Source organism: Musa acuminata, chromosome BXJ3-10 (assembly GCF_036884655.1).
Source record: "Musa acuminata AAA Group cultivar baxijiao chromosome BXJ3-10, Cavendish_Baxijiao_AAA, whole genome shotgun sequence".
Taxonomy (NCBI): domain Eukaryota; kingdom Viridiplantae; phylum Streptophyta; class Magnoliopsida; order Zingiberales; family Musaceae; genus Musa; species Musa acuminata.
Window position 1 is genome coordinate 13,896,347 of NC_088358.1, and position 25,470 is coordinate 13,921,816.

The window sequence follows — 25,470 nt, forward strand, 5'->3', positions numbered from 1 at the left end:
AAAAATCAAGTCATGAATATTACAACAATTTTTCATCATGAATATTTCATCATTGCATGCATCATTATCATAAGTTAAAGTATTACGTGCATAATAAATTTCAAGTTATAAATATCGAAAAATCAAGATAAAGCTCATTCGAATTCAAATCATCAAATCAAAATCATTTTCAAGAGATTCTAAGAATAAAGATCGATTCATTAGTCTCTCCTTTTCTGAAAAATCGATAAAGTAGAGAAATTTTTTAAAGAGAAAGCTTTCTTCTTTTTACTGATTCAATTCATAAGATTGATTTCATAGATGCATGCCTTTTTCAAATTTTTCGTATGAAAACCATACATCATAGTTTAAAATCGAAAGAGCAAATATCATCATGGAAATCATCAAGATCAATAAACCATAAATTACCCAAAACTCATCATTACTTCAAATTATCATGCATAATTTTAAAAAATAAATTTATTAGGTATGATATCATCAAACATGATTTCATAAGGCATTTTTAATCAAAATCATTTTGTTTATCATAAACATACTATTTTCATGATTATTTTCAAAATTACTAGAATGATAAGCATGATTCCTAATTTTTTTTACATTTTTATTATTAAATATGTAATTTTTAAGAAAATTAATTCTAAACTAAATTAAAAATAACTCATGAAAAATATTATGTAATTTCGAAATAAATTAAGGGCATTTTGATTATCTCATCGTCGAAAGTCGTTAAGGCGTAGTTTGCCACCTCGCCTTTGTTGATTTTCTCCTCATCTTCGGAGGAGCTCGATTCATCCAAAGTTACCTTCTTTTTCTTGCATTCATAGCAAGTAGTTGTATTCTTTTTGTTCTTTAATTTTTGTTTCATGAATTTTTTAAATTTCTTAGCGAGGAGTTCAAGTTCACCATCACTTGAGCTTATGCTCGAGTGGTCTTCAATTGTTCTAAGTCCGAAATCCTTCCTGTTCTTTGGAAGGTGGTTTTCAAGTTCCTTTTTTGCTACGTTATTCATTTCATAGGTCATTAAAGACCCAATTAGTTCTTCGAGTGGAAGGTTATTTAGGTTTTAAGTCTCTTATATGGCAGTTACTTTTGGATCACAATCTTTAGAAAGAGAATGTAAAATTTTGTTTACAAGTTCAAAATTCAAAAATCTTTTGCTAAGAGCTTTTAAACTATTGACGACATTCGTAAAGCAGGTGAACATGTCAACAATAGTTTCGCTCGGCTTCATTTAAAACAGCTCGAAATCATGCATCAAAAAATTAACTTCAGAATCCTTAACACTACTTGTGCCTTCGTGTGTGATTTCAAGAGTGTGCCATATATCGAACGTCGTTTCGCAAGTAGAAACCCGATTAAACTTAGTTTTATCTAAAGTGTAAAATAAGGCATTCATAGCCTTTGCATTTAGAGAAAAAGTCTTCTTCTCCAAATTATTCCAATGGTTCATTGGAAGAGAAGACCTTTGAAAATCGAATTCGACTATATGCCATAAATAAAAATTAAATAAAAGCAAGAAAACTCTCATTCGAGTTTTCCAATAAGTGTAGTCCATTCAATTGAACAAGGGAGGACGAATGAGAGAGTGACCCTCTTGAAAGCTGAAAAAATCATTTCTCATTGGGTGTTAAACCAAATGAGAAAACGAGACTCTGATACCAACTGTTAGGAATGAGTTGGTACTAAGAGGGGGGGTGAATTAGTGCAGCGGATAAAAATATCAATTTCAAAAAATCCTTTCATATGATAAAATCGAACTCAAAAATGCTTAACTTTGAAAGCAAAGTAAGAGCGTATTGAAAGCAGTTTGTAGTTAATGTAAATTATAGGAAGGAAATGCAAACCAGAGAACATGCCAATTTTATAGTGGTTCGGTCATCGTGACCTACATCCACTCCACCGATTCCTCTTCCGTCGAGGCCACCGGTATCCACTATCGATCTTCCTTTAATAGGCGAAGATCAACCTCCTTCTTACACCCTTCTTCTCATTTTACCGGGTTTAGAAGACAACCCTTACAAGCACTCACTCCTCTCTTAAACTATTCTAACACTTGGACTAGAGGAGGATTCTCATAAGAGATTTCTATAGTGTTTTTTCCTTTTTAAATTCTCTATGCTTGTGTTTTTTCATCAGGGATGAGAGGAAATTTATAGGCTTCAAGTTGATTCAAACTTGGAGCCTAAAAAGGTCTCATCCTAGGTTTCCTGGGAACTGGCGGTACCACCGTCATTGCTGGGTGGTACTACCGCTGTAGGATCTGGTACCGAGCGGTATCACCGTCGAATAGGGGCGGTACCACAACTGGCAGCATTGCTGCCGGTGGTACCACCACCTAGGAATCCTGAGGTGCTGTTCCCCAGGCATTGCCAATGCCAGTCCTAGTGGTGCCACCATCGGCCAGGGTTTCAGCACCCTAGTTGGGCCTTGAATCCGGCCCAAACCAGTCCAACTTCGGGCCCAATTGGGCCCTAACAGAGTTGATGGGATTACCTCCCAATCTCAACTCTAATTATATGCTAACTATGATTCCTAAGACATATTCTAAGCAAGATAAGTCTGATTTCTTCCGGCAAGCCTTCGGCGATCTTCCAACGAACTTCTGACGATCTCTCGGCAATGTTCCGGTGAACTCCTGGCAAGCTCCTAGACTTCACGATAATCTTCTTGGCGAGTTCCAATGAGCTTCTTTGGCAAGCTCTTGGACTTCTCGGTTGGTTTCGACAGAACTTCCGACGAACGTCTGGACTTCTGACGAACTCTCGAACTCCCAACGAAATCATGTTCTTAACTCCGGGACTTCATTTTGCTTTATGCCTTGCTATCATAGTTAATCCTACACATATAAAAACACACTTCAATCTAGACAATTATTACTAAGTATAAATCATGTTGTCCGGCATGTCATTGGTCCATTGACGCTTCGTCCGATTCTTCGGCGCATCGTCCTCTCTTGCGGCCTATTGTCCAATCGGCTAGTTGACCTCCGTAACTCCAATATCCTTGGTGCAATATCCACTCTTCTTGGCCCGATTTCTGAATCCATGGCCTGAAGCCTTCTATCGATACGTCGATCGATCCTCCGGCCCGACGTCCAATCTTCTGACACGTTTTCCTCCGGCCCAACATGATTCTTCCTGCTTTAATTGTCTCTCCCTAATCGAAGCATTTTGCATCACTCAAAACATAGATTAAATCATAAACACTTATCAATTAGTTTCATCATCATAATCCGAGATTCAACACATATATCATAAATACAACTATGTCCAAGAGGAAACAAGATAAAGTGAATAATGCATACCTGTGGCATTATAGGCTAAGTCATATCTAAGAGAGAAGCATTCAAAAGTTGCTGATGGATGGATACTTAGATTCATTTGACTATGAGTCATATGCAATTTGCGAATATTGCCTTCATGGAAAATTGACTAACTCTCCATTTAGTGAAACTGAAAAGAGAGCCACTAAGTTACTGGAACTCATACACAGCGATGTATATGGTCTCATGTCAACACAAGCCATAGGTAATTACTCCTATTTCATTACTTTCACTGATAATTACTTTAGGTACGGACATATGTACTTGATGAAATACAAGTCTGAAGCCTTCAAGAAATTCATGAAGTATAAGTAGAGAACCAGACTGGAAAGAGTATCAAAACTCTTCGATCAGATCGAGGAGGTGAGTACTTAAGTATAGAGTTTACTCTTCCTCAGGGACCATAGGATTCTATCCTAATGGACACCTCCTTATATACCTCAGCTCAATGGTGTATCTGAAAAGAGGAATCACACACTATTAGACTTGGTGTGGTCCATGATCAATTTCGCTAACATACCCGTCTCATTCTAGGGATATGCCATAGAGTCCATAGCGTACCTTGTGAATAGAGTTCCAACTAAGTCGCTAGTGTCTACACTATATGAAATATGGAAAGGGAACAAACCCAATCTTAAGGTTGTTAAGATTTGGAGTTGTCTTACCCACATTAAGAGATATAACCCCAATAAGTTGGAATCCAGGATTGAGCTATACAAATTCATAAGATACCCTAAGGAAACTTGTGGGTATTATTTTTATCACCCCGAGAATCAAAATGTCTTTGTAACCAAGAGGGCAGTGTTCTTTGAGAAAGAACACATTCTTGGTGGAGATAGTGGGAGCATGATAGAGTTGAGCGAGGTTGGAGAACCAAGCTTAAGCATCATTCCATAGCCTGAGTCTGTTCAGGTACCTAGTATATAAGTTTCAACTTTATGTAGGTTTGATAGAGTACCATATCCTCCTGAAAAATATGTATGATATATTAGAGGAGAGGATGTTGAGGATATTGATCCTCAAACCTACGACGAGGCTATTATGAGTATAGACTCCGAGAAGTAGCAAGAAGCCATGAATTCTAAGATGGTTTCCATATACTCCATCATGGTTTGGAACTTAGTTAATGCACCTAAGCGTATCAAACCCATTGGTTACAAATAGATCTTCAAGAAGAAGATCAGAGTAGATGAAAAGATAAAGACCTATAAAGCGAGGCTAGTGGCTAAGGGGTATCATCAAAAGCAAGGTGTTAACTATAATGAAACCTTCTCGCCTGTAGCTATGCTAAAATTTATTTGAATTCTATTGGCTATTACTACGTACTATGATTATGAGATCTAGCATATGAATGTTAAAATTGTGTTCCTCAATGGCAACCTCGATTAGGAGGTGTATATGATACAGCCTAAGAGATTTGTGTCCAAAGAAGGTCTAGATAATATATGCAAGTTACATAGGTTCATCTATATACTAAAGTAAGCTTCCCAAAGTTAGAACATAAGATTTGATATGGCAATCAGATCTTATAATTTTGTTAAGAATGAAGATGAGTCTTGTGTATACACAAAGATAAGTAGGAGCACTATCACTTTTTTAGTCTTGTATATGGATGATATTCTGATCATTGGGAATGACATAAGAATGCTCTCTATAGTAAAGGCTTAGCTATCTATATATTTCTCTATGAAGAACTTAGGGGAAACATCCTATATCTTGGGGATTGGACCTATGGAGATAGATCGAACATGATGCTTGGCTTATCCCAATCTAGGTACATAGATACCATTGTCAAAAGATTTAGCATGAAAAATTTCAAGAGAGGCCTCATATTAATGTGACATAGGATATCACTTTCTAGGAGTATGTCCCTAAAGACTCTTGAAGAAATAACAAGCATAAATAAGATACCCTATGCCTCAGCGATAGGGTCTATCATGTATGCTATACTATGTACCAGGCTTGATATAGTACATATTTTGAGTATCATAAGTAGGTATCAGGCGGTTCTAGGCTTGAAGCACTAGAAAGCAGTAAAGTGTATCCTTAAGTACTTAAGAATGACTAATGATTTTTTACTAGTATATGAAAGAAGTAGCCTGAAGGTTGAGAGCTATATAGACTTGAATTTCCAGTCCAATGTCGATGATAGCAAGTCTAATTTAGGGTATGTGTTTACCCTGAATGGATAGTATGCTGGAAGAGTTACAAGCAAGGTACTACTACTGACTTAACTACAAAGGCGGAGTATATTACTACAACAGAGGCAGTAAAGGAGGGAGTCTAGATGAATAAGTTCATCATAGATCTGAGAGTCGTGCCGGGCAATGAAGAGCTGATTTCCTTATATTATGACAACAATGGGGTGATTGCTCAAGCAAAGGAACCAAGGTCTCATCAGAAGTCTAAGCATGTTCTGAGAAGGTTCCACCTAATCAAAGAGATTGTGACCCGAAGAGATATAACAGTGGAAAGAGTTACATCCGAAGATAATATTGTAAATCTACTAATGAAGCCATTGTCTCATATTGTCTTTGAGCATCACAAGGGTCTGATGAGGATCAAACATGTAAGTGATTAGCTTTAGGTCAAGTAGGAGATTGCTAGTCATAGGTGCCCTATAAGTCAATCACGTGAGTGATGACACACGTGACATGATACATACTCTTTTTGTTTATTATATATTTGATATTTTTTCTTACTTTATATTGCTTGTTACATATATTGTAATGTCTATGGATCTATACAATGGAAATCAGATCATGACGAGATCATGATAATGAGACCGATTCACCTTTAAACATAAACCTTAAATAATCTCAATCGTAGGTTACTCGAAAGGGATATCGAGATAACCGAAGAAACTAGTGTCCTATATAGCCATCTAGATGATGGAGGTAACTAGTCTTATAATTGCTCGTGTGGGGACACTAGGGATATAGTGTAGGTACTTATTAGAAAATAAGTTCACTAATCGATCTGCTCATATAATACTAGATGGTTTATGATACCTCATTGTCAGACAATGATTCCGTCATCCCATGGTGTATTTGGTTTATAAACTTGAGATGCTAAGGATATCCTGTATGAGTACTCCACTCTTTGATACCAAACTTATAGACATGGAAGTTCCAAATCTAACACAACAAGTCATCAGGTATAGTAGCCAACCTTATGAGGGTTATTAAATGTCAATAGAGGAACATCCGCTCTTAGTGTCAATAGACGAATATCCTATATATTCTTGCTCAGAAAAAATCTCTAGCTAGGGTCATTCAGATTAAAAGAGAAAAAGTTCTCTCAAAGAATCCTTTTAGAGAGAGACTCGAGTAGAAACTATATAGGCCTAACAGCACCATGCCTAGAATATAGTCTTTTGGATATTTAGATGAATGAGGGACTATATATACATGGTAATTAAGAACATATAGGTCCAATAGATTAGATTCACTTGTATCGTCTAGGGACTATGGCGTAGTGGCCTAGTATGTCCATAATCGATGAGCCAAGTAAATTATTATGGATATAATAATTCACTGAGCCAAAAGGAGTTTTAACAGGTATGACTCATGGCCAGCTCGATATTGAGCCCAGAGGGTCACACACATATAGTGGATGTTACGACAAATAGATGTTCGAATATGAGATATCTATTGAAGCTCATATCTTATTTGATATCCAACAAGCTCCTGAATTATTGGATCCTATGGATAAGATCCAATAAGAGCCAATGAGAGATTATTATGTAGAAACCCACTAATCCAAGATGCTTGGGTAGTTGGATGGAGATTCAATACCCAATAGGGCAGGATCCATTATGGTTAAGTTGACAATGGGCCTTTGTAAATAGGAGGGAACTAATTGGTCATAGGCTAGACCCCTTTTGGTTGTCACATCATATTCTCCGCTCCCCCTCTCCTTCTTAGCTAATAACTCCTATTTGGGGCATGTGGATAGCAAGAAGGGTCGACCCCTTCTTGATTGTATAGTGCGCGCAGCGAGGAGATTTGGGCTGCGATTTAAGGAGCATCTTCGTAACTCCTACCATATGGATCACCATTAGATAGGAGGATAGTTGACCTCCTTTATCCTCTCCCATAGATCTGTGGGTTTTCAAAAATATATGATCTCCCTAGGTAACACATCTTTCTTATATATGTAGTTTTCGATTTTGCGGGTTTTTATGCATCAATCTTCGCTCAACGATGAAACCTTCTTTTCTGTGAGAAATTTTAGGATTTTTATTTTTTTTTCTTTCGCTACATATGTGATTACTAGTCATAGGTGCCTTGCAAGCCAATCACGTGAGTGATGACACGTGTGACTTGACATGTAGTTTTTTTGCTTATTATATTTTAGTATTTTATCATTTTATATTAATTATTGCATATACACATGTATATATATTGTGATGTCCTTGAATCTATGCAATGGGAATCGGATCATGATGAGATCACGATAATGAGACTGATTCACCTTTAAATACATACCTTAAATAATCCTGATCACATGTTACTCAAGAGGGACATCGAGATAACCGGACAGACTGGTATGCTATATACCCATCCATATGATGGATGCAGCTGATTTCATGGCTGCTCGTGTGGGGGCACTAGGGATACAGTACAAATGCTCATTGGAGAATGAGTTTACTGATTGATCCGCTTATTGAATGCTAGATGGTTGATGATGTCTTATTGTCATACAATGATTCTGTAGTCCTAGTGGCATATCTGGTCCTTAGACTTGAGATACCAAGGATATCCTGTATGAGTACTCCATTCTTTGATGTCGGATTTATAGGTCTGAATGTTTCAGATCTAGCACAACCGATCATCGGGAGTGGTAGCCAATCTTACGAGAACTATTGAGTGCCGATAGAGGATCATTCATTCTCAGTGTCATATGAAGAATATCCCATGTGTTCTTACTTAGACAAATCTCTAGCTAGGGTCATTCAGATTGAAAGAGAAACCGTATGGGTCTGACAGCACTATGCTCGATATACGATCTCTAGGATATTAGATGGATGAGAGACTATAGGTATATGGTAATTGAGAATAGACGGGTCTAATGGATTGGATTCTCCTGTATCATCTGGGGACTACAGCGTAGTGGCCTAGTATGTACGCAATCGATGAGTTGAGTGAATTATTATGAAGATAATAATTCACTAAGCCAAAAGGAGTTCTAATAGAAATAACTCATGGCCAGCTCGATATTGGGCCTAGAGAGTCATACACATATGGTAGGCATTGCGATGAATAGAGGTTTAGATATGAGATATTTGCTGGAGCCCCTACCTTATTTAATATCCAATAAGCCCATAAATTATTGGATCTTATGGATGAGATCCAATAAGAGCAATTGAGAGATTATTGAATAAATATCCAATAATATAAGAGGCTTAGGTAGTTGGATGGAGATCCAATACCCAATAAGGCAAGATCTATTAGGGTTAAGTTGATAGGGGACCTCTATAAATAGGAGGGAACCAATGGTTCATATGCTCCATTAAGGTTAAGTCATTTTGGGTTACCTCTCCTATTCTCCTCCTCTTCTCCTCAAATAACAGGCTTAGAGTTTTAAGGAGCATTATCGCAGCCCTACTCTGTGGATCACTACTAGAGAGGAGGACGCTTGACCTCCTTCACCCTCTCCTAGATCTCTATAGGGATTCAGGGATATACAGTCTCTTTAGGTAACACAATCTTTAATATGCGTAGTTTTAAGTTTCACGGATTTTACGCATCAATCTTCGCATGATGACACACATAATTTATGAGAAATTTAATGATTTTGTTTTTATATTCTTCTATTGCGTATGTGATGTTGCCCCCAAATTTTTCAACACCTTAGATAATGATCATCAGATTGGTTGAAATGGCGTTAAGAACATCTATTGTCACTAGTTGGATAAATAGTCTTAAAAGAGGCTAGTCTTCTATTTCAAGCCCACATTACTTTGGGATATACCGTTGGAAAATCGTGGGTCGGTATCCCATGCATAGTGGAAAATAAAAATAAAATCAGATTTCCTAAAATCAAGTATTTGGTAGTTATGTGACAATTGGTGCGCGAGAATACTGCAAAACTAAAAAATTACACATATCATGTTATAAGTGTTACGTAAGGAGACCGTATATCCCTTAAATTTTTAGATCCAATAGAGTCGATGAAAGAGAACTCAGTACTCCTCTCTAGTGGTGATCCACATAGCAGACACAACGGTAATCCAATGGAGTAGATCGCTGCGAGTTCTTCCTCTCCACGTGCACCACAAGGCAATCGGAGCCAAGGAGGAGAAGAGGAGGTTGATGAAAATAGGAGGGGCAACTATCATAAATTCTAACCTATGAACCGTGAGGTTCCTCCTATTTATAGAGGTGCAAGTAGCTTAATGCTTAATGGATCCTATCCTCATTGGATATCTTACCAATTATCTAATTGAATCTCTATCCAATTATCCAATTGGATCTTATCTAAGGATCCAAACTAGGGACTCCACGGATATCTTATATTTGCATCCCTACTCGTCATAATATTCACCATATGTGTATGACCCTCTAGGTCTGATACCGAGCTGGTCGTGAGTTGATCCTATCAGAACTACTTTTGACTTAGAATTACTTCTGACTCAGAACTCCTTCTAATATAGTGAATTATTATCTCCATAATAATTTACTTAACTCACTAACTATGGACGTACTAGGCCACTACGCCATAATCCCTACACGGTACAAGAGATCTATCTAATGGACTTATTTATCCTTAGTTATCGTATATCTATAGTCTCTCATCCATCTAATATCTCATAGATCATATATTGGGCATTGTAATATCAAGCCCATACGGAATCCTATTTGAGTCTTGCTCTAATTGGATTCTTTCGGAGAACTCCTACTTTCTCAATCCGAACGACCTTAGCTAAGGATTTTGTTTGAGTGAGCATACATGGGATATTCCTCTTGTGATATTGAGAGTAAACGATCCTTTTTTTATACTCAATTGTCTTTGTAAGGTTGGCTACCATTCCCGAGAACTAACTATACTATATCTGGAACTTCCAAACTTGTAAATCCAGTGTCAAAGAATGGAGTACTCATATAGGGTATCTTTGGTATCTCAAGTCTAAGGACTAAATATACAATTGAGACTACGGAATCATTGTCTCACATCAGGTATCATTAATTATCTAGTATTCCATAAACAGATCAATTAATGAGCTCATTCTCTAATGAGCATCTATACTGTATCTCTAATGTCCCCAAACGAGCGACTATGAGATAAATCGCCTCCATCATATGGACGAGTATATAACGCACTGGTCTATTTGGTTATCTCGATGTCCTTCTCGAGTAATCTATGATCAGGATGATTTAGGGTCTATATTTAAAAGAGAATCGGTCTGATTATCGTGTTATCATCATAATCCGATTCTTATTATACAAATCCAAGAACATCATAATATATATCCAGATAATATATGATAAAATACCAATAATAATAAGCAAAAAAATCGTCACAACATATCACAAGTGTGGATGATTGACTTATAGGGCTCCTATAACTAACCAATACAACTTGCATTAAATTGAAAATATCCTCAAGTACCACATAGAATTAAAAAAACAACCCTCTCTCGTGGCACAATATAATTCTACTGACCCAAAACTTATTTTTAGAAAGTTCAGGAAAATTCTCTCCTCTTTTCTAACTTCTCTTTCTCCTTGTAGAGGAGAAAAGCTCTATTTGGAAAACTTGTTGACTTGAGTGGGGGACACCCTCATCGCACCGCTGATGTGTTATTTCAAGAATCGAACAAAAACTCTTTTCAAGATCTTTCTTATGTGTTATTCCATATTATAGCAGTAGCTTAACCAACTAATAAATTTGGTCGACTCTGCCCTCTCACTGTGAAATGGAGATGACCTTCATCTGATGTCATTAATCCTATCAACCTATCAGTGAAATCATTTGAAGCACTATTTATTTGGTCATGTTAGATAAAAATATTCTAAACCTTATATGGCAATCAACCTTTTTATACGAAACTTCTCTATATAAACTTTAGTCTATCATGTTACTTAATAGAATAGATGACTCACTATTTTTATTTTACTCTATATAAACTTTAGTCTATCATGTTACTTAATAGAATAGATGACTCACTATTTTTATTCTAGGTAGGTAGAAGGAGAGACAGTAGATCAACCAAAGAGAACCCTCCCTACCTCTATCGTGCTGTCTCCTTGCTATGTCATTTCTTGTCTTCTCTCTTAGGGTGCAATTAAAAAATAATATCATTTTTTATGATTATTTTCTTTATTAATTGGTCTTTGGTAGAGGAATTTTTGTATTTTTTTGATCTTCATTGTGATTCCCTTTTTCTCCTCTCTTTTTCTCCTTTTTGTTTCGTTTTCCCTTTTCTCTTTTCATAATTTTAGAATTACGCTATAGGTATTCTCCTTAATCGAAATAGGTTGTTCCTTCCCTTAGAATCATACTTGCAATGAGTTTCCTATCTTATATGGTTTGGCATTTGATTTTTTTTACCTGCGCCCCATCTTAATCCACATATAAAAGTTTTGGTTATTTCTATCCATGCAATGATGTCAAATAAATTTTTTAATATACCACTCCATGACCGGAGGAATAAAAAATCCATCGACCAAACCAACCCTAAGAAAGGATTAAAAAAGGAAAGTTGTAATCTAGACAGTTGACTTATTGGTCGTATATCATATATAGCATGCTTACTAGCTTCAGTAGCACTCTTTTCCTTTTTGCAAGGAAAATTAGTTTCCTAATTCTAAAATCTCTACTTTTCAAAAATCTTTCTAACTAAACTTTATTTATTTAAAATATTTTTCTTTTTTGGGGATATTAAACAGTAAATATTGGTGCAAAAATGTTCTATTGATATAGTATAGTCGAAGAAGAAGAGGTAAAAGGATAAACGTATTGATACTTTATTTTTAGAATATATATTATATTTCTAAAAAAAAATTGCTCAAACCCCTACGAATAGGGATGAAGTAAGCCTTATTAAAATGATTATGATTGGTTTGGACATTTTAACTATCCCCAAACAATTAGGGACAAGCAATAACACAAGGATTCAAAACGTTCAGCTCTTGCTATGGTATTGTCTATGGTACTGTAATAGAGGTTTAGCTGTTGCAAAATGATCTTGAAGCTGATGCTCACTCAACCTGAACATTGATAATATATGTTGCCAGTTCATGTTTCAATATTTATAGATTCGTTTCCAAATGGTCGTGAATTTGTTCCTGCTATCCTTTTTCCATCTGTTCTTGTCAAAAACAGATAGATTAATCCTGTGGAAACAAGTAGAAGATGAATACTGTAGAGGAGGCCGCTGTGATAGCTCTGGATATGGAATGGGTAAGACTCTTGGAGAAGAGGGTGGAGGACACACAGTGGGGGGAGGAATGGCGCACCAAGCGGCCGACCATCTACAGAGTCCCAAACCACATCCGAGACAGTGATCCCGACGCCTACGAGCCGATGATCGTCTCGATCGGTCCCTACCACCATGACAAGCCTCGCCTGCAAGCCATGAACCACATCAAATGGCACTACCTCAAGCAATTCCTGGGCCGAAACCCTCACATGGGCCTGGCAGACTACCTTACGGAGATAAAGGATAAAGAGCGCGACATACGCATGGCCTATTCAGAACAGGTGGACAAGAGCAGCAACGATTTCCTCCAAATGATGTTGCTTGACGGCTGCTTTGTGATCGAGATGTTATTGTACTGGAAAGGTCAGGGAGGACTGGAAGCTGCCCAGAATCCAATCACAAGCCCATCGTCCCTATTGGTATTAGCGAGGGATATGTTGATGCTGGAAAACCAGCTCCCTTTCTCTCTCCTCCAGACTTTATTGGACTCTGCTATTCCTGACCGGTCTCCTCAGCTAACAGGTCTTATGATCAACTTTCTTGATGGCTGCGTGGATTTCAAGATTCAAATTCCGTCCCGGAGCGTGGATTTTCACCACATCCTTCATCTTCTTCATTCTCGCGTTACCCCACCAAAGAAGCTTGATAAGATGAAGAGCCAGTCATCCGACTCCAACCGCTCCTTACAGTGGATGAACAGGTTATGCTGCTGTGGAGAAGATCCGGAGGTGACGGACGAGCCCGTTTCCCTGCTGGGATGGATTCCGAGTGCGACAAAACTCAGGGAGGCTGGAGTCCACTTCAGGAGGAAGAAGGAGGCGACGAGTTTCCTGGACATCAGCTTTAAGAATAAGAAGATGGAGATCCCCCAGCTTCAGGTCGATGACGGCACCAACGCACTCTTCAGGAACCTCATCGCGTTCGAGCAGTGCTACGACGAGGTCAACTCTCATGTCACGGCCTACGCGTCGCTCATGGATTGCATCGTCGACACCGCTGCAGACGTCGCGTTGCTCCAGAAATGTGGAATCATCGTCAGCGGCTTGGGCGACAGCAAAGAGATCGCCCTTCTCTTCAACAAACTCTGCAAGGAGGTGGCGATCAACGACAACGAGTGCCATCTTTCGAGCATCTTCAGGGACGTCAACAAGCACTGCAACACCAGATGTAACAAATGGCGGGCAACGCTGAATCATGATTACTTCGGTAATCCTTGGGCGATCGTCTCACTGTCTGCAGCTATCTTCCTCTTCGTCCTCGCTATAACGCAGACCATCTTAAGGATTATAACCTTTGTTCGGCATCATAATTAGTCTCCTCATTTGCTTCTCCAGCTACTTCCATTGTTTCTATGAATTCTGTGCGAGTGACTGTTTGGTAGCGTGTATTCCCTAAAGCAAAACATTGTGTCTTTCAAATGCATGGATTTGTATTGGAGACCGACATGTAAATCTAAATGATGTATATTATCAGGCAATGGAGTCGATTGCATGACAAATGCAAGCCTGCAGATGCATCTTCCATAATCTTTACTTCTTGCGTCGTTCCTTCAGTGAACTCAAGATCCAGAAGCTCACGCATTTGCAGATACAGGTTATTAAACAAGTCAATCTGTAGTTAGTTATAAATGTAATGTTCATCCACAATGTAAATTGACAACTGTTCTCTAATCTTAGCCTGCTTGCCTTTGCAGGAGTGTTTTATCACCAATGTTAACATCCTTCAGTGTTGTATATATTTTGTAGGTATAAACAAGAAAGTTCAGCACCCATTACAAAAATCAGGATCCATAATAATAATAATAATAATAATAATAATAATAATAATAATAATAATAATAATAATAATAATAATAGTTAAAATCATGCACTTGTGGACACTAATACTGGTGTAATAATAAAATATTTGTGAATCTTTAGATAAGATATGATACTTTATATATATAAGATACGGGAAAAATTATCCTTTCAGTTAGGCACGTGGACCAACACAGATGACAGAGTGGAACACTAATACTGCACGTAATGACAAAATTGATCGACCACGTCAACACTCAAGATCTTCTTAACGATCATTATTATGTCAGTTGTGCTGCTCCAAAACAAAACGTTACATCAGTTGCGCTACTCCAATGGCCAATACCATTTTCATCCGTCATCTCAGTGATCATTTTAACAGCAATTACCCTGAAACTACTTTCGTCATATTTTTATTGATTGAGGCATTAAAGGAAACATGCCATTCAAATATACTGAACTTTACTGATTTACCTCGACATCATATCTGGAGGTGGAGAGCTCCACTTGGGAGATAACAATACATCAAATTTTTATCCGAGATTCAGACATACATAAATAAATGAGTAGACTGAAAACAAATTTAAATACGTAACTGAACCAGAAACATTATTATGCGCCAAATCTTTCATCATGCCGGTTAGACATTATACTGGCATCCTTGTATAGGAACATAGAGTGGGTAATATTATACATCAAGCCAATTAACAAAAAGCCTAACCATTCGGCGAGTTTTGAATGATTCGGGATCACCTTTTTCGTCTTGAGAGCGAGGATCGAGTGTCGTATAATTGATCATCTTTTCTAGTTCTTGTCATAGTATTTCGAGTTCTCGTCAGAGTATTTTTTTCTGATATATTGTCACGGACTTAGTTAGTTTTGTCTAAGTCGTACGACACCCTTACGTGTCCATCCGCAAAGGTCAGCCTCCCCAAAACCTCTTATGATCCCTTAGGACCTATAAAAGAGAAAACGGATTAGAGAAAGCACCTCATTCGAGATCCACAAGCAGTCATTTCATGAAATACTTCATAACCAATGCAAATAATAAACAAACTTCATAAACTTTCAACAGTTGTACAAAGGATCCAAAATGGTTCACTATATATCGAAATCCTCATAAGTGCCCACATGATATAATCTTTATTTGCAAGCCTAGAATGACCATCAAACCCAACTAAAATTGGGATGTTAAGCCTTCGACCGTTTCTCTATATACTATACAGAGCATGAACAAACCAAAAGACACAAACATATATGAGCATTACATTAAACACCATGTTTATAGTTTTGTCTATGACATTTTCTCCCACTTATTCCTTTGATGTCCTCGTTGAAGCTTTTGTCGATGCTACAACTCCTCACATTTGCTGAGTTTTCAATCTTCTGCTCCAACTACAATATGCCTCCTGGCTCCCAACTACACTCTGCCGCTGTTGTTGAGTAGTCGAATTTTTAATTCGCTATGTTGCTTCAACTCGCCAATGACTCTAACTCTAGTGTGGGGTTGGTTGAGTTGTGTTGATCCCTATTAGTTCTTATAGATCCTTTAGATGAAGGAAAAGACTATCCTTACTATGCACTAGTCTCTCGAATGCCTCATATTACTTGAACTGGGTAGATGCTTATTGGAGCTTTAACAAGCATCGCCTTACAAACTTTTGAAGTTTTTGGGTTATTCTTCTATAAAATTTGCCCATCGACTCTTTTTCACTTAGTTGTCACTTTCAAGTAGGTTGTCATCACTTCCACTTTCGATTGGCATTCTATTGGGAAATGAAGTGGATAATCTACTCTTAGTAGCATTGATTACTATTGGTGAGGATTTGATAACTATTGTGTTCCATTTGGTTTCTTCGAAGGGTCTTTGAACATGTGCAGAGCTCCTCTACTGGATAGATAAGAGAATTAGGTTATTTGGTTTCACCCATTCTCTTAAGAGTTGAGAATGCAAAGGTTACTTGACGTCGCCCGTCTCCTCGAGTATTGTACTCTATGCATCGAGCTAGTTATTGGCCTTTACTTGCTCTTTGCTCATACTTCTGAAGTACTTAAAGTGTTTGCACTCCTTGCGTTGAGTTAGTTATTGTGATTTATCTTCTCAATGTCATCAAACTTCTAGAATGCAGGAAGTTTTCACCCCAACTTGGAGTAAGTCTCTGATAGTTTTGGTTGCTTCTAAGATTGTATCGTCTTTTTCATCAACCCAATCGCCTACTCCATTGAGTAGCAAAAGTACAACACAGCATACTGTCTCCTTCGTTCCTTGGTCATGCACTCTTGTATTAACCCAAAGTCCTCCATTTTTGGCTATCTTGATGAGAAGCTCGTTGAAACCTATCCTACGAAGTTCCCTAGCCTCTATCATTCAGCCTTATCTCGGTACTTGGAGTTTGCCTCTATATTCTCCATCTTCTCGATCCCTTTCACGACCAAATGCTCTTCCTTCATAATAGTAAGGGATCGATGACTTCATGGTATTGGGAAATCTTGGGGGCGACATCACATGCGCAGCGAAAGAACAAGAAAACAAAATCCCCGATTCCCAAATAGATGTTCGTCGTCGTGCGAAGATTGATGCGCAAAATCCGTGAAACTTAAAATTGCGTATAGTGTATATTGTGTTACCTAAGGAGATCGTATATCCATGTTTCCTTGCAGATCCTTAGGAGAGGGTGAAGGAGGTCAAGCGTCCTCCTCTCTAGTGGTGATCCACACAGCAGGATTGTGACGACGCTCCTCAAAACTCCAAGCCTGCTCTGCGGTGGAGAGGGAGAGGTGTAACATCTCCCATTTAAAAAAAAAAAAAATTAGTAAATGTTTGTTTGTAAATATGAGGATTATTTAAATAATTTTTTTTATTAAATAATATTATATTAAAGTTTATGGCTAAGGACCTAAGAGTAAATAATAAAATTTTGATATGATTTATAGAATATTCAGAATTGAGTAAATAAAAATAAAATAAAATAAAATGGAGGACATGTGTCATTAACAAAGATGAGTCACTTGTATTTATTCTAAAGCTGACACCTAAACACCAATGCATGCTTGTCACCTCACTATTTTAGCATGAGCCAAACCTAAATAATTTAAGGCACCATTAAAAAGAAACTTTGCAGCCAACGTTAGTTTGAGGAGAAGAAGAAGAAGAGAAGAAGAAGAAGAAGAAGAAGAAGAAGAAGAAGAAGAAGAGGAAACTTTGTTTGAGGTTTTGCATCAACTCCCTATATTTGGGAATCAAACTCATCTAAGGCAAGTATTCTAACCTCTTCCTACAGAATTCCTAATCTCTGTTTTCTTTTAATACTTCATAATTCAAAAGATTTCAGCTTAGTACCAAACCTTTCTTTCCTTTTGATACAAAGCCATGAATCTAAAATTTTTTGGTAATCTGACTTCTATACATTGTTTTGGATCTAACTTTTAGCACTAAACTCTGATTTAGGCAAAGCCTAATCCATTTGAAAGTAGACTCAAATATCTTTCTTTTGACACTGAGATTGAATGATTTGGAGTCTAAATGCCTACTAAGACTTCTGTTTCAATTAACCCTACAAATTCTGCAAAATAGGGACTGAAATTTTTGACCTTCTATTGCTAAATTGCTCATAACTCTCTAGTAAAAATTCTGAATTATGCAAAACTTAGTACTTTTGAAACTAGATTTGCATATCTTTCTTTTGATATATAATTTAGTAATTTTAAATTATGTTTGCCTTCTAAAACATCTATTTAAATTGACTCTATTAATTCTGCAAAACAGAGATGATCAATTCTGACCTTCTATTACTAAATTGCTCAAAACTCTCTAGTAAAAACTCTGAATTATACAAAACTTAGTTCTCTGGAAAATAGATTCGCATATCTTTCTTTTGACATATAATTTAAAAATTTTGAAGTATGTTTGCCTTCTGAAACATCTGTTTAAATTGATTCTATCAAGTCTACAAAACAGGGATGATCAATTCTGACCTTCCTTTACTCTATTTGTTGTAACTTCCTGTTAAAAACTCAAAAAATTATAAATCTGAGTTCATTCAAAAATAGATTGATACAGCTATCCAATGACATCAATTTTTAGTTATTTGGAGCATGCTTGGTCACTCAAACAATTCAGGAAATGTACCATTCAAATTCTATCAGAATTGAAAACTTTGTTGGGTTTTACCTATTCAATTTTCATCCTATTGCAAAATTGATTTCTGCTAAATTCTTCTTCAATTGAGCATTATACTAGTCCTTTGAAATTCTTATATTATTTATCCTGAAGTTGTTATATATCTGAAATTTATTATGTAATGCTTTATTTGCATTACCTTGTTTGATAAAGGCACATGCATATATTCGTTGTTCCGCATGTGCTTCTGATATGTGCCAATGTTATTATTCATACTACCCTTTTTGTACTCTGGTGTCTTGTGGGATATTATGAACCTTTGCTAGAAATGGTAAAGGGAGTTATGCTTAGAGCCCACGATTGCTCTACCGGCTCCATTGACTTCACTCAGACATGGGTGGATGGAGCTCCCAGACGTGGGAGACTTATGCTTGGTGGTCATCTAGAAATGGATGAATCACATTATGTATGTGGTCCCACAGCGCCCTCTATGTTTATTGATATGATATCCAAAGCTTTGTTTATGAGTTTATATTATGCTTTGGATAAAAATGGAATGCATGCTACATCAAAAATGTCATACAAGCTTGTGTTTATTATTTGGTTCACTTGTTATACTTTGAAGTGTTTTGTTTGTCATTATCATGCCCTCAAACACTCTTACGCCTTTGATATGCGCCTAAATGCTTCATGTGCCATTTGATACATGCCTAAATATTTCTTTTGCCAATGAAATGCTCCAATTTTCCCTTCTCCTATTGTTATGTCTAATGCTTGTTTTTGAATGAGGTAAACCTTTGTGATTTTATATCAAATGAGATGATTTCAAATAAACACTTGTATTTCTATTTTTGTATCTTGATACTAAGCCTGCTTGAACTTTTCCTATCGCCATGGATATGTTACACGCTTGCTGAGCTCTTTATGCTCACCCCGTTGCTATATAATTTTTTCAAGGTAGCTTGTCACGCACTGAAAAGCTAGAATTAGGTTAACGCAGTGAAAGGCTAGAAGATTTTTGAGCTAATTTTTGTTGGATGATAGGTTTTTGTTGTATAGTATACTTTACTTCTAATGTAATGTTAAGGAATCTATTGATACTTATGTGTTGTAAAAGTTTAAAGGACCGCTCATGTGTATGGAATGATAAGTTTAAGTTGTATTAGGATAAAAACTCATGGTAAATAATTATCTTTTTTGTGATTATATATATTTCTATGATTATGGATTTGTGTTGTGGTTGATGTTTAGTTGAGTTGCCTTTATATTTTGTAAATCTTTGAGTGAAGTGGATTATGATTTATGTAACATACAGGTTTATGAACTGTGAATATTGATTTTGAATGATTCTTAGTATCCTCAAATTGTTAGATTGGATCCTGGATTGAATTGATGATGAATTATAATATTATTGATTTTAGACAGGGTCACACCTCCTAAATGTGATAATTGGGGGGGGCATGATAGAGTTGGTATCAGAGCATGATTTGAGGATTTCTACGAATTTTGATATGCTAGATGTGTAATAAATTTTGAGGTTTAGTGATTTCTATTTAGAGACTGATCAAAAGTTTTCTTTTGTTATTTTTAGGAAGCAAGGATGACGAGGTCATCTGGTTCTCCTGTTGCATCTACTTCTGATCAATTGAGTGGAATTATGAAAACTCTAGAGGCAATGACACAAGTAATGCAACAACAAGTCCGACAAGGAAGAAATGATGAAGCTGGGAATTTAAACCAGACTAGGTTAGGAATTAAACAGTTTAAGAAGCTTAGTCCTCCCAGTTTTAGTGGTAAGCCTGATCCAATGGTAGCAGAACAATGGATGATGCGGATGGAGAAAATATTTGATGTTTTAAATTGCCCAGATGATAAGAAGGTTTCTCTTGCTACCTTCATGCTAGAAGGAGAGGCTGAGCACTGGTGGCGAACCATGAAGAGGATTTCTGAAGCTCGACAGGAGCCAATCACTTGGAAGGTATTTACAGAAAAGTTCAATGATAAATATTTTTCAGATTGTATCAGAGAGCAGAAAGAATTGGAGTTCCTAAATCTCATCCAGGGAAATTTGACAGTAGCCAAATATTAGTCTAAATTCACCGAGCTCTCTAGATTTGCCACACATATGATTGATGATGAATATAGGAAAGCAAGAAGATTTGAAAGAGGATTAAGGCCAGCAATAAGAAGCCGGATATCAGTTTTAAAACTCCAAGTATACACTGATGTAGTAGAAAGAGCTTTCATACTTGAAAAAGACTTGGAGGAGATCCAAGAAATCAGGGACAAGAATAGCAAGGATAAGTTTGTTGGTAAAAGTAAGAGAGGAAATGAAGCAGAAAGAAGTAACGAGAAGGTAAAGGTACCTAGATTTGAGAAAGGAACTCAATCGCAAAGAACTCTATCATGTACAAAATGTGGACGTAATCATGAAACAAGTGAGTGTTTTCGGGTGTTTGGAGCCTGTTTTGCCTGTGGAATGTTAGATCATAAAGTCAGAGACTACCCACTAAACAAGAAGAAAGAGCCACTACTCCCTAAGCCGACAGCCCATGCTAGAGTATATGCTATCATAGAACAAGATTCTAGAGCCTCTAAATCAGTGGTTGAAGGTATTCTACATGTTTCTAATAGAAATGCAAAAGTTTTGTTTGATCCTGGCTCCAACTTGTCTTTTGTTTCACAATATTTTGCTTGTCACTTGGGCATTCAACCTAAACCACTGGATTATTTGCTACACGTAACTACTGTTGTTGGGGATTCCTTGACTACAAATCTGGTTTATCCATCTTGTTTGATTTCTATTAGAGAACATGAACTCCTTGCCGATTTGATACTCCTAGAAATCCAAGGTTTTGATATTATACTTGGCATGGATTGACTATCTTCCTATCATGCTAGTATTGATTGCTATACAAAAATAATTACTTTCTGCATACCAGATCAGCCTATATTTTACTTTGAGGGTATTAGGCATGATTTGCCTCCTTGCTTGATATCAACACTTCAAGCTTATCGTCTTATACAGAAGAGTTGTTTTTGTTATATTGTGTGTGTAAAGGAGCATTCAAATCAAGAAACTCATCTAAATGAAATTACAGTGGTCAAAGAGTTCCCTAATGTATTTCCAGATGAATTGCCTAGTTTACCTCCAGATAGAGAGGGAGAATTTGCTATTGATTTAGTCCCCGGGACAGCCCCAATATCTAAGCCTCCCTACAGAATGGCATCACTCGAGCTCGAGGAATTGAAGAAGCAAATACAAGAGTTGTTAGATAAGGGTTTCATTCGACCCAATGTCTCACCGTGGGGTGCTCCAATGCTATTAGTTAAGAAGAAGGATGGGACGTTGAGGCTTTGTATTGATTATAGACAGTTGAATCAAGTGACCATAAAAAACAAGTATCCCCTACCCAGGATTGATGACTTGTTTGATCAATTGCAGGGTGCACAAGTATTCTCTAAGATTGATCTAAGATCAGGTTACTATCAGTTGAAGGTCAAGAAGGAGGATATTCCAAAAACAGCCTTTAGGACTCGATATGGTCACTACGAATTTTTAGTAATGCCTTTTGGCTTGACTAATGCTCCTGCAGCTTTTATGGAACTGATGAATAGAATATTTCAACCACTCTTAGATGATTGTGTAATTGTATTCATTGATGACATATTAGTATATTCAAGGAGTAATCAAGAGCATGATAAACACTTGAGAGATGCATTATCTATACTAAGAGAAAAGAAGTTGTATGCAAAGTTCAGCAAATGTGAATTTTGGTTGAAGGAAATTGCTTTCTTAGGCCACGTGATTTCAGGAAGGGGCATATATGTTGATCCAAAGAAGGTGGAAGCAGTAGTTAACTGGGAAGTGCCAACAAATGTAACAAAAATTAGAAGTTTCTTGGGCATGGCAGGTTATTACGGGAGATTTGTGGAGGGATTTTCTCAAATTGCTCATCCCCTTACCAAACTGACTCAAAAGAATGTGAAATTTGAATGGAGTGGTGATTGTGAGCAAAGTTTCCAAGAATTAAAAAGAAGATTAACTAGTGCCCCTATTCTCACTATTCCGAGTGGTAACGAAGGATTTGTAGTTTATACTGATGCTTCAAGAAAGGGTCTTAGATGTGTTTTGATGCAAGAAGGGAAAGTAATTGCTTATGCTTCAAGGCAGCTAAAGAATTATGAATTGAATTATCCAACTCATGATTTGGAATTGGCAGCAATCATCTTTGCTCTAAAGATTTGGAGACATTACTTGTATGGGCGGACATTTGATATCTTTACTGATCACAAGAGTTTAAAGTACATTTTTACACAAAAGGAGTTAAATATGAGATAGCGAAGATGGATAGAACTTCTAAAGGATTATGATTGTACCATCCGTTATCACCCAGGTAAAGCAAATGTTGTAGCTGATGCACTTAGTAGAAAATCTATAAGTTTTATGGCTAGTCTGGTTGTGAAGCAATGGAAGCTATTAGAAAGAAATTATGATTCGAATGTAATAAGGAAAGGGCAAGACTCAATAATGTTGATGGCCTCTATCCAGGTGCAAACTGATCTCATTCAACAAATTAAAGAAGGACAACTACGAGATCCACATTTAATATACTTGAGGAATGAAGTTGAAAAGGGATTGAAGTTGAATTTTCAAATTTCAGATGATGGCCTATTGAGATTTGGGGATAGAATATGTGTTCCAAATGACTCAGATATCAAGAACCAAATCTTGAACGAAGGTCACAATTCAAAGTACACTATGCATCCTGGTAGCACAAAAATGTACAGAGATCTCCAAAGTCATTATTGGTGGAAAGGCATGAAGAAGGAGATTGCAATATATGTTTCAAGGTGTTTGACTTGTCAGCAAATCAAAGCAGAACACCAGAGACCTGGAGGTTTGTTACAACCTTTAGATATTCCTGAATGGAAATGAGAATGCATTACTATGGACTTTGTTTCAGGACTACCCAGAACCTCTAGAAAGCACGATGCTATTTGGGTCATTGTTGATAGGTTAACCAAATCTGCACATTTCTTACCAATCAATATGACTTATTCTTTTGATAAGCTTGCAGATTTGTATGTTGATGAAATAGTAAGACTTCATGGTGTCCCGAAGGAGATTATCTCGGATAGAGACTCCATATTTCTTTCTAGATTGTGGAGGAGATTACAAGATTCTATGGGCACCAAAGTAAAGTTTAGCACTGCCTATCACCCTCAGACGGATGGTCAATCTGAAAGAACAATTCAAGTACTTGAGGATTTGCTTAGAGCCTATGTTATGGATTGGAGAGGTGAATGGGACAAAGATATTTCTCTTATTGAGTTCACTTACAATAATAGTTACCATTCGAGCATTCAGATGGCTCCTTATGAAGCATTGTATGGGCAAAAATACAGAACGCCTATATGTTGGGAGGAAGTTGGTGATAGAAAGTTGTTAGCACCAGATAAAGTACAAGAGACTACTGAAAAGATTCAGGTTATCATAAAAAGGCTAAAGGCTGCTCAGAGTCGGCAAAAGAGCTATGCTGATAACAGAAGACGAGATATCAAGTTCCAAGTAGGGGATTTTGTATTCCTAAAGGTCTCCCCTTCCAAAGGCATTGTAAGATTTGGAAAGAAAAGAAAGTTAAACCCAAGGTTTATTGGACCTTTTGAGATCCTTGAAAGAATTGGCTCTATCGCTTACAAGATTTTCTTACCACCATCGATGTGTCATATTTATGATATATTTCATGTGTCAATGCTCAGAAAGTATATACCATATCTCTCTCATGTCATTGAGTATGAGCCGATTGTGATTGAGAAAGACTTATTTTACAAGGAAGAGCCCATTCAGATTATTGATAAAAAAGAGGAAATCTTAAGAAATATAATAATTATTCTGGTTAAAGTAATTTGGAAGCATCATTCTACAAATAAAACGACCTGGGAGCTAGAGGAAGAAATGAAGAAAGCTTATCCTCATCTTTTCGCCGAAAGAGGTATCACAAATTTAGAGGACTAAATTTTCTTTTGAGAGGAGAGTGTAACATCTCCCATTTAAAAAAAAAAAATAGTAAATGTTTGTTTGTAAATATGAGGATTATTTAAATAATTTTTTTATTAAATAATATTATATTAAAGTTTATGGCTAAGGACCTAAGAGTAAATAATAAAATTTTGATATGATTTATAGAATATTCAGAATTGAGTAAATAAAAATAAAATAAAATAGAGGACATGTGTCATTAACAAGGATGAGTCACTTGTATTTATTCTAAAGTTGACACCTAAACCCCCATGCATGCTTGCCACCTCACTATTTTAGCATGAGCCAAACCTAAATAATTTAAGTCACCATTAAAAAGAAACATTGCAGCCAACGTTAGTTTGAGGAGAAGAAGAAGAAGAGAAGAAGAAGAAGAAGAAGGAGAAGAAGAAGAAGAAGAAGAAGAAGAGGAAACTTTGTTTGAGGTTTTGCATCAACTCCCTATATTTGGGAATCAAACTCATCTAAGGCAAGGGTTCTAACCTCTTCCTACATAATTCCTAATCTCTGTTTTCCTTTTAATACTTCATAATTTAAAAGATTTCAGCTTAGTACCAAACCTTTCTTTCCTTTTGATACAAAGCCATGAATCTGAAATTTTTCGGTAATCTGACTTCTATACATTATTTTGGATCTAACTTTTAGCACTAAACTCTGATTTAGGCAAAGCCAATCCATTTGAAAGTAGACTCAAATATCTTTCTTTTGACACTGAGATTGAATGATTTGGAGTCTAAATGCCTACTAAGACTTCTGTTTCAG

At 36.8% G+C, this 25,470-nt stretch overlaps 1 protein-coding gene across 1 annotated transcript in view; it reads left to right on the forward strand.

The window, feature by feature from the left end:
- Nucleotides 1-14,273, forward strand: part of LOC135650528 (UPF0481 protein At3g47200-like) — a 55,780-nt gene extending 41,507 nt beyond the window's left edge. Inside the window, exon 2 of the mRNA XM_065169963.1 lies at nucleotides 12,653-14,273. Within this exon, the coding sequence (XP_065026035.1) occupies nucleotides 12,683-14,062 (1,380 nt within the window). The 5' untranslated portion in view covers nucleotides 12,653-12,682 and the 3' untranslated portion in view covers nucleotides 14,063-14,273. The remainder of the gene's footprint in view (nucleotides 1-12,652) is intronic.
- The last annotated feature ends 11,197 nt before the right edge of the window (nucleotides 14,274-25,470 follow it).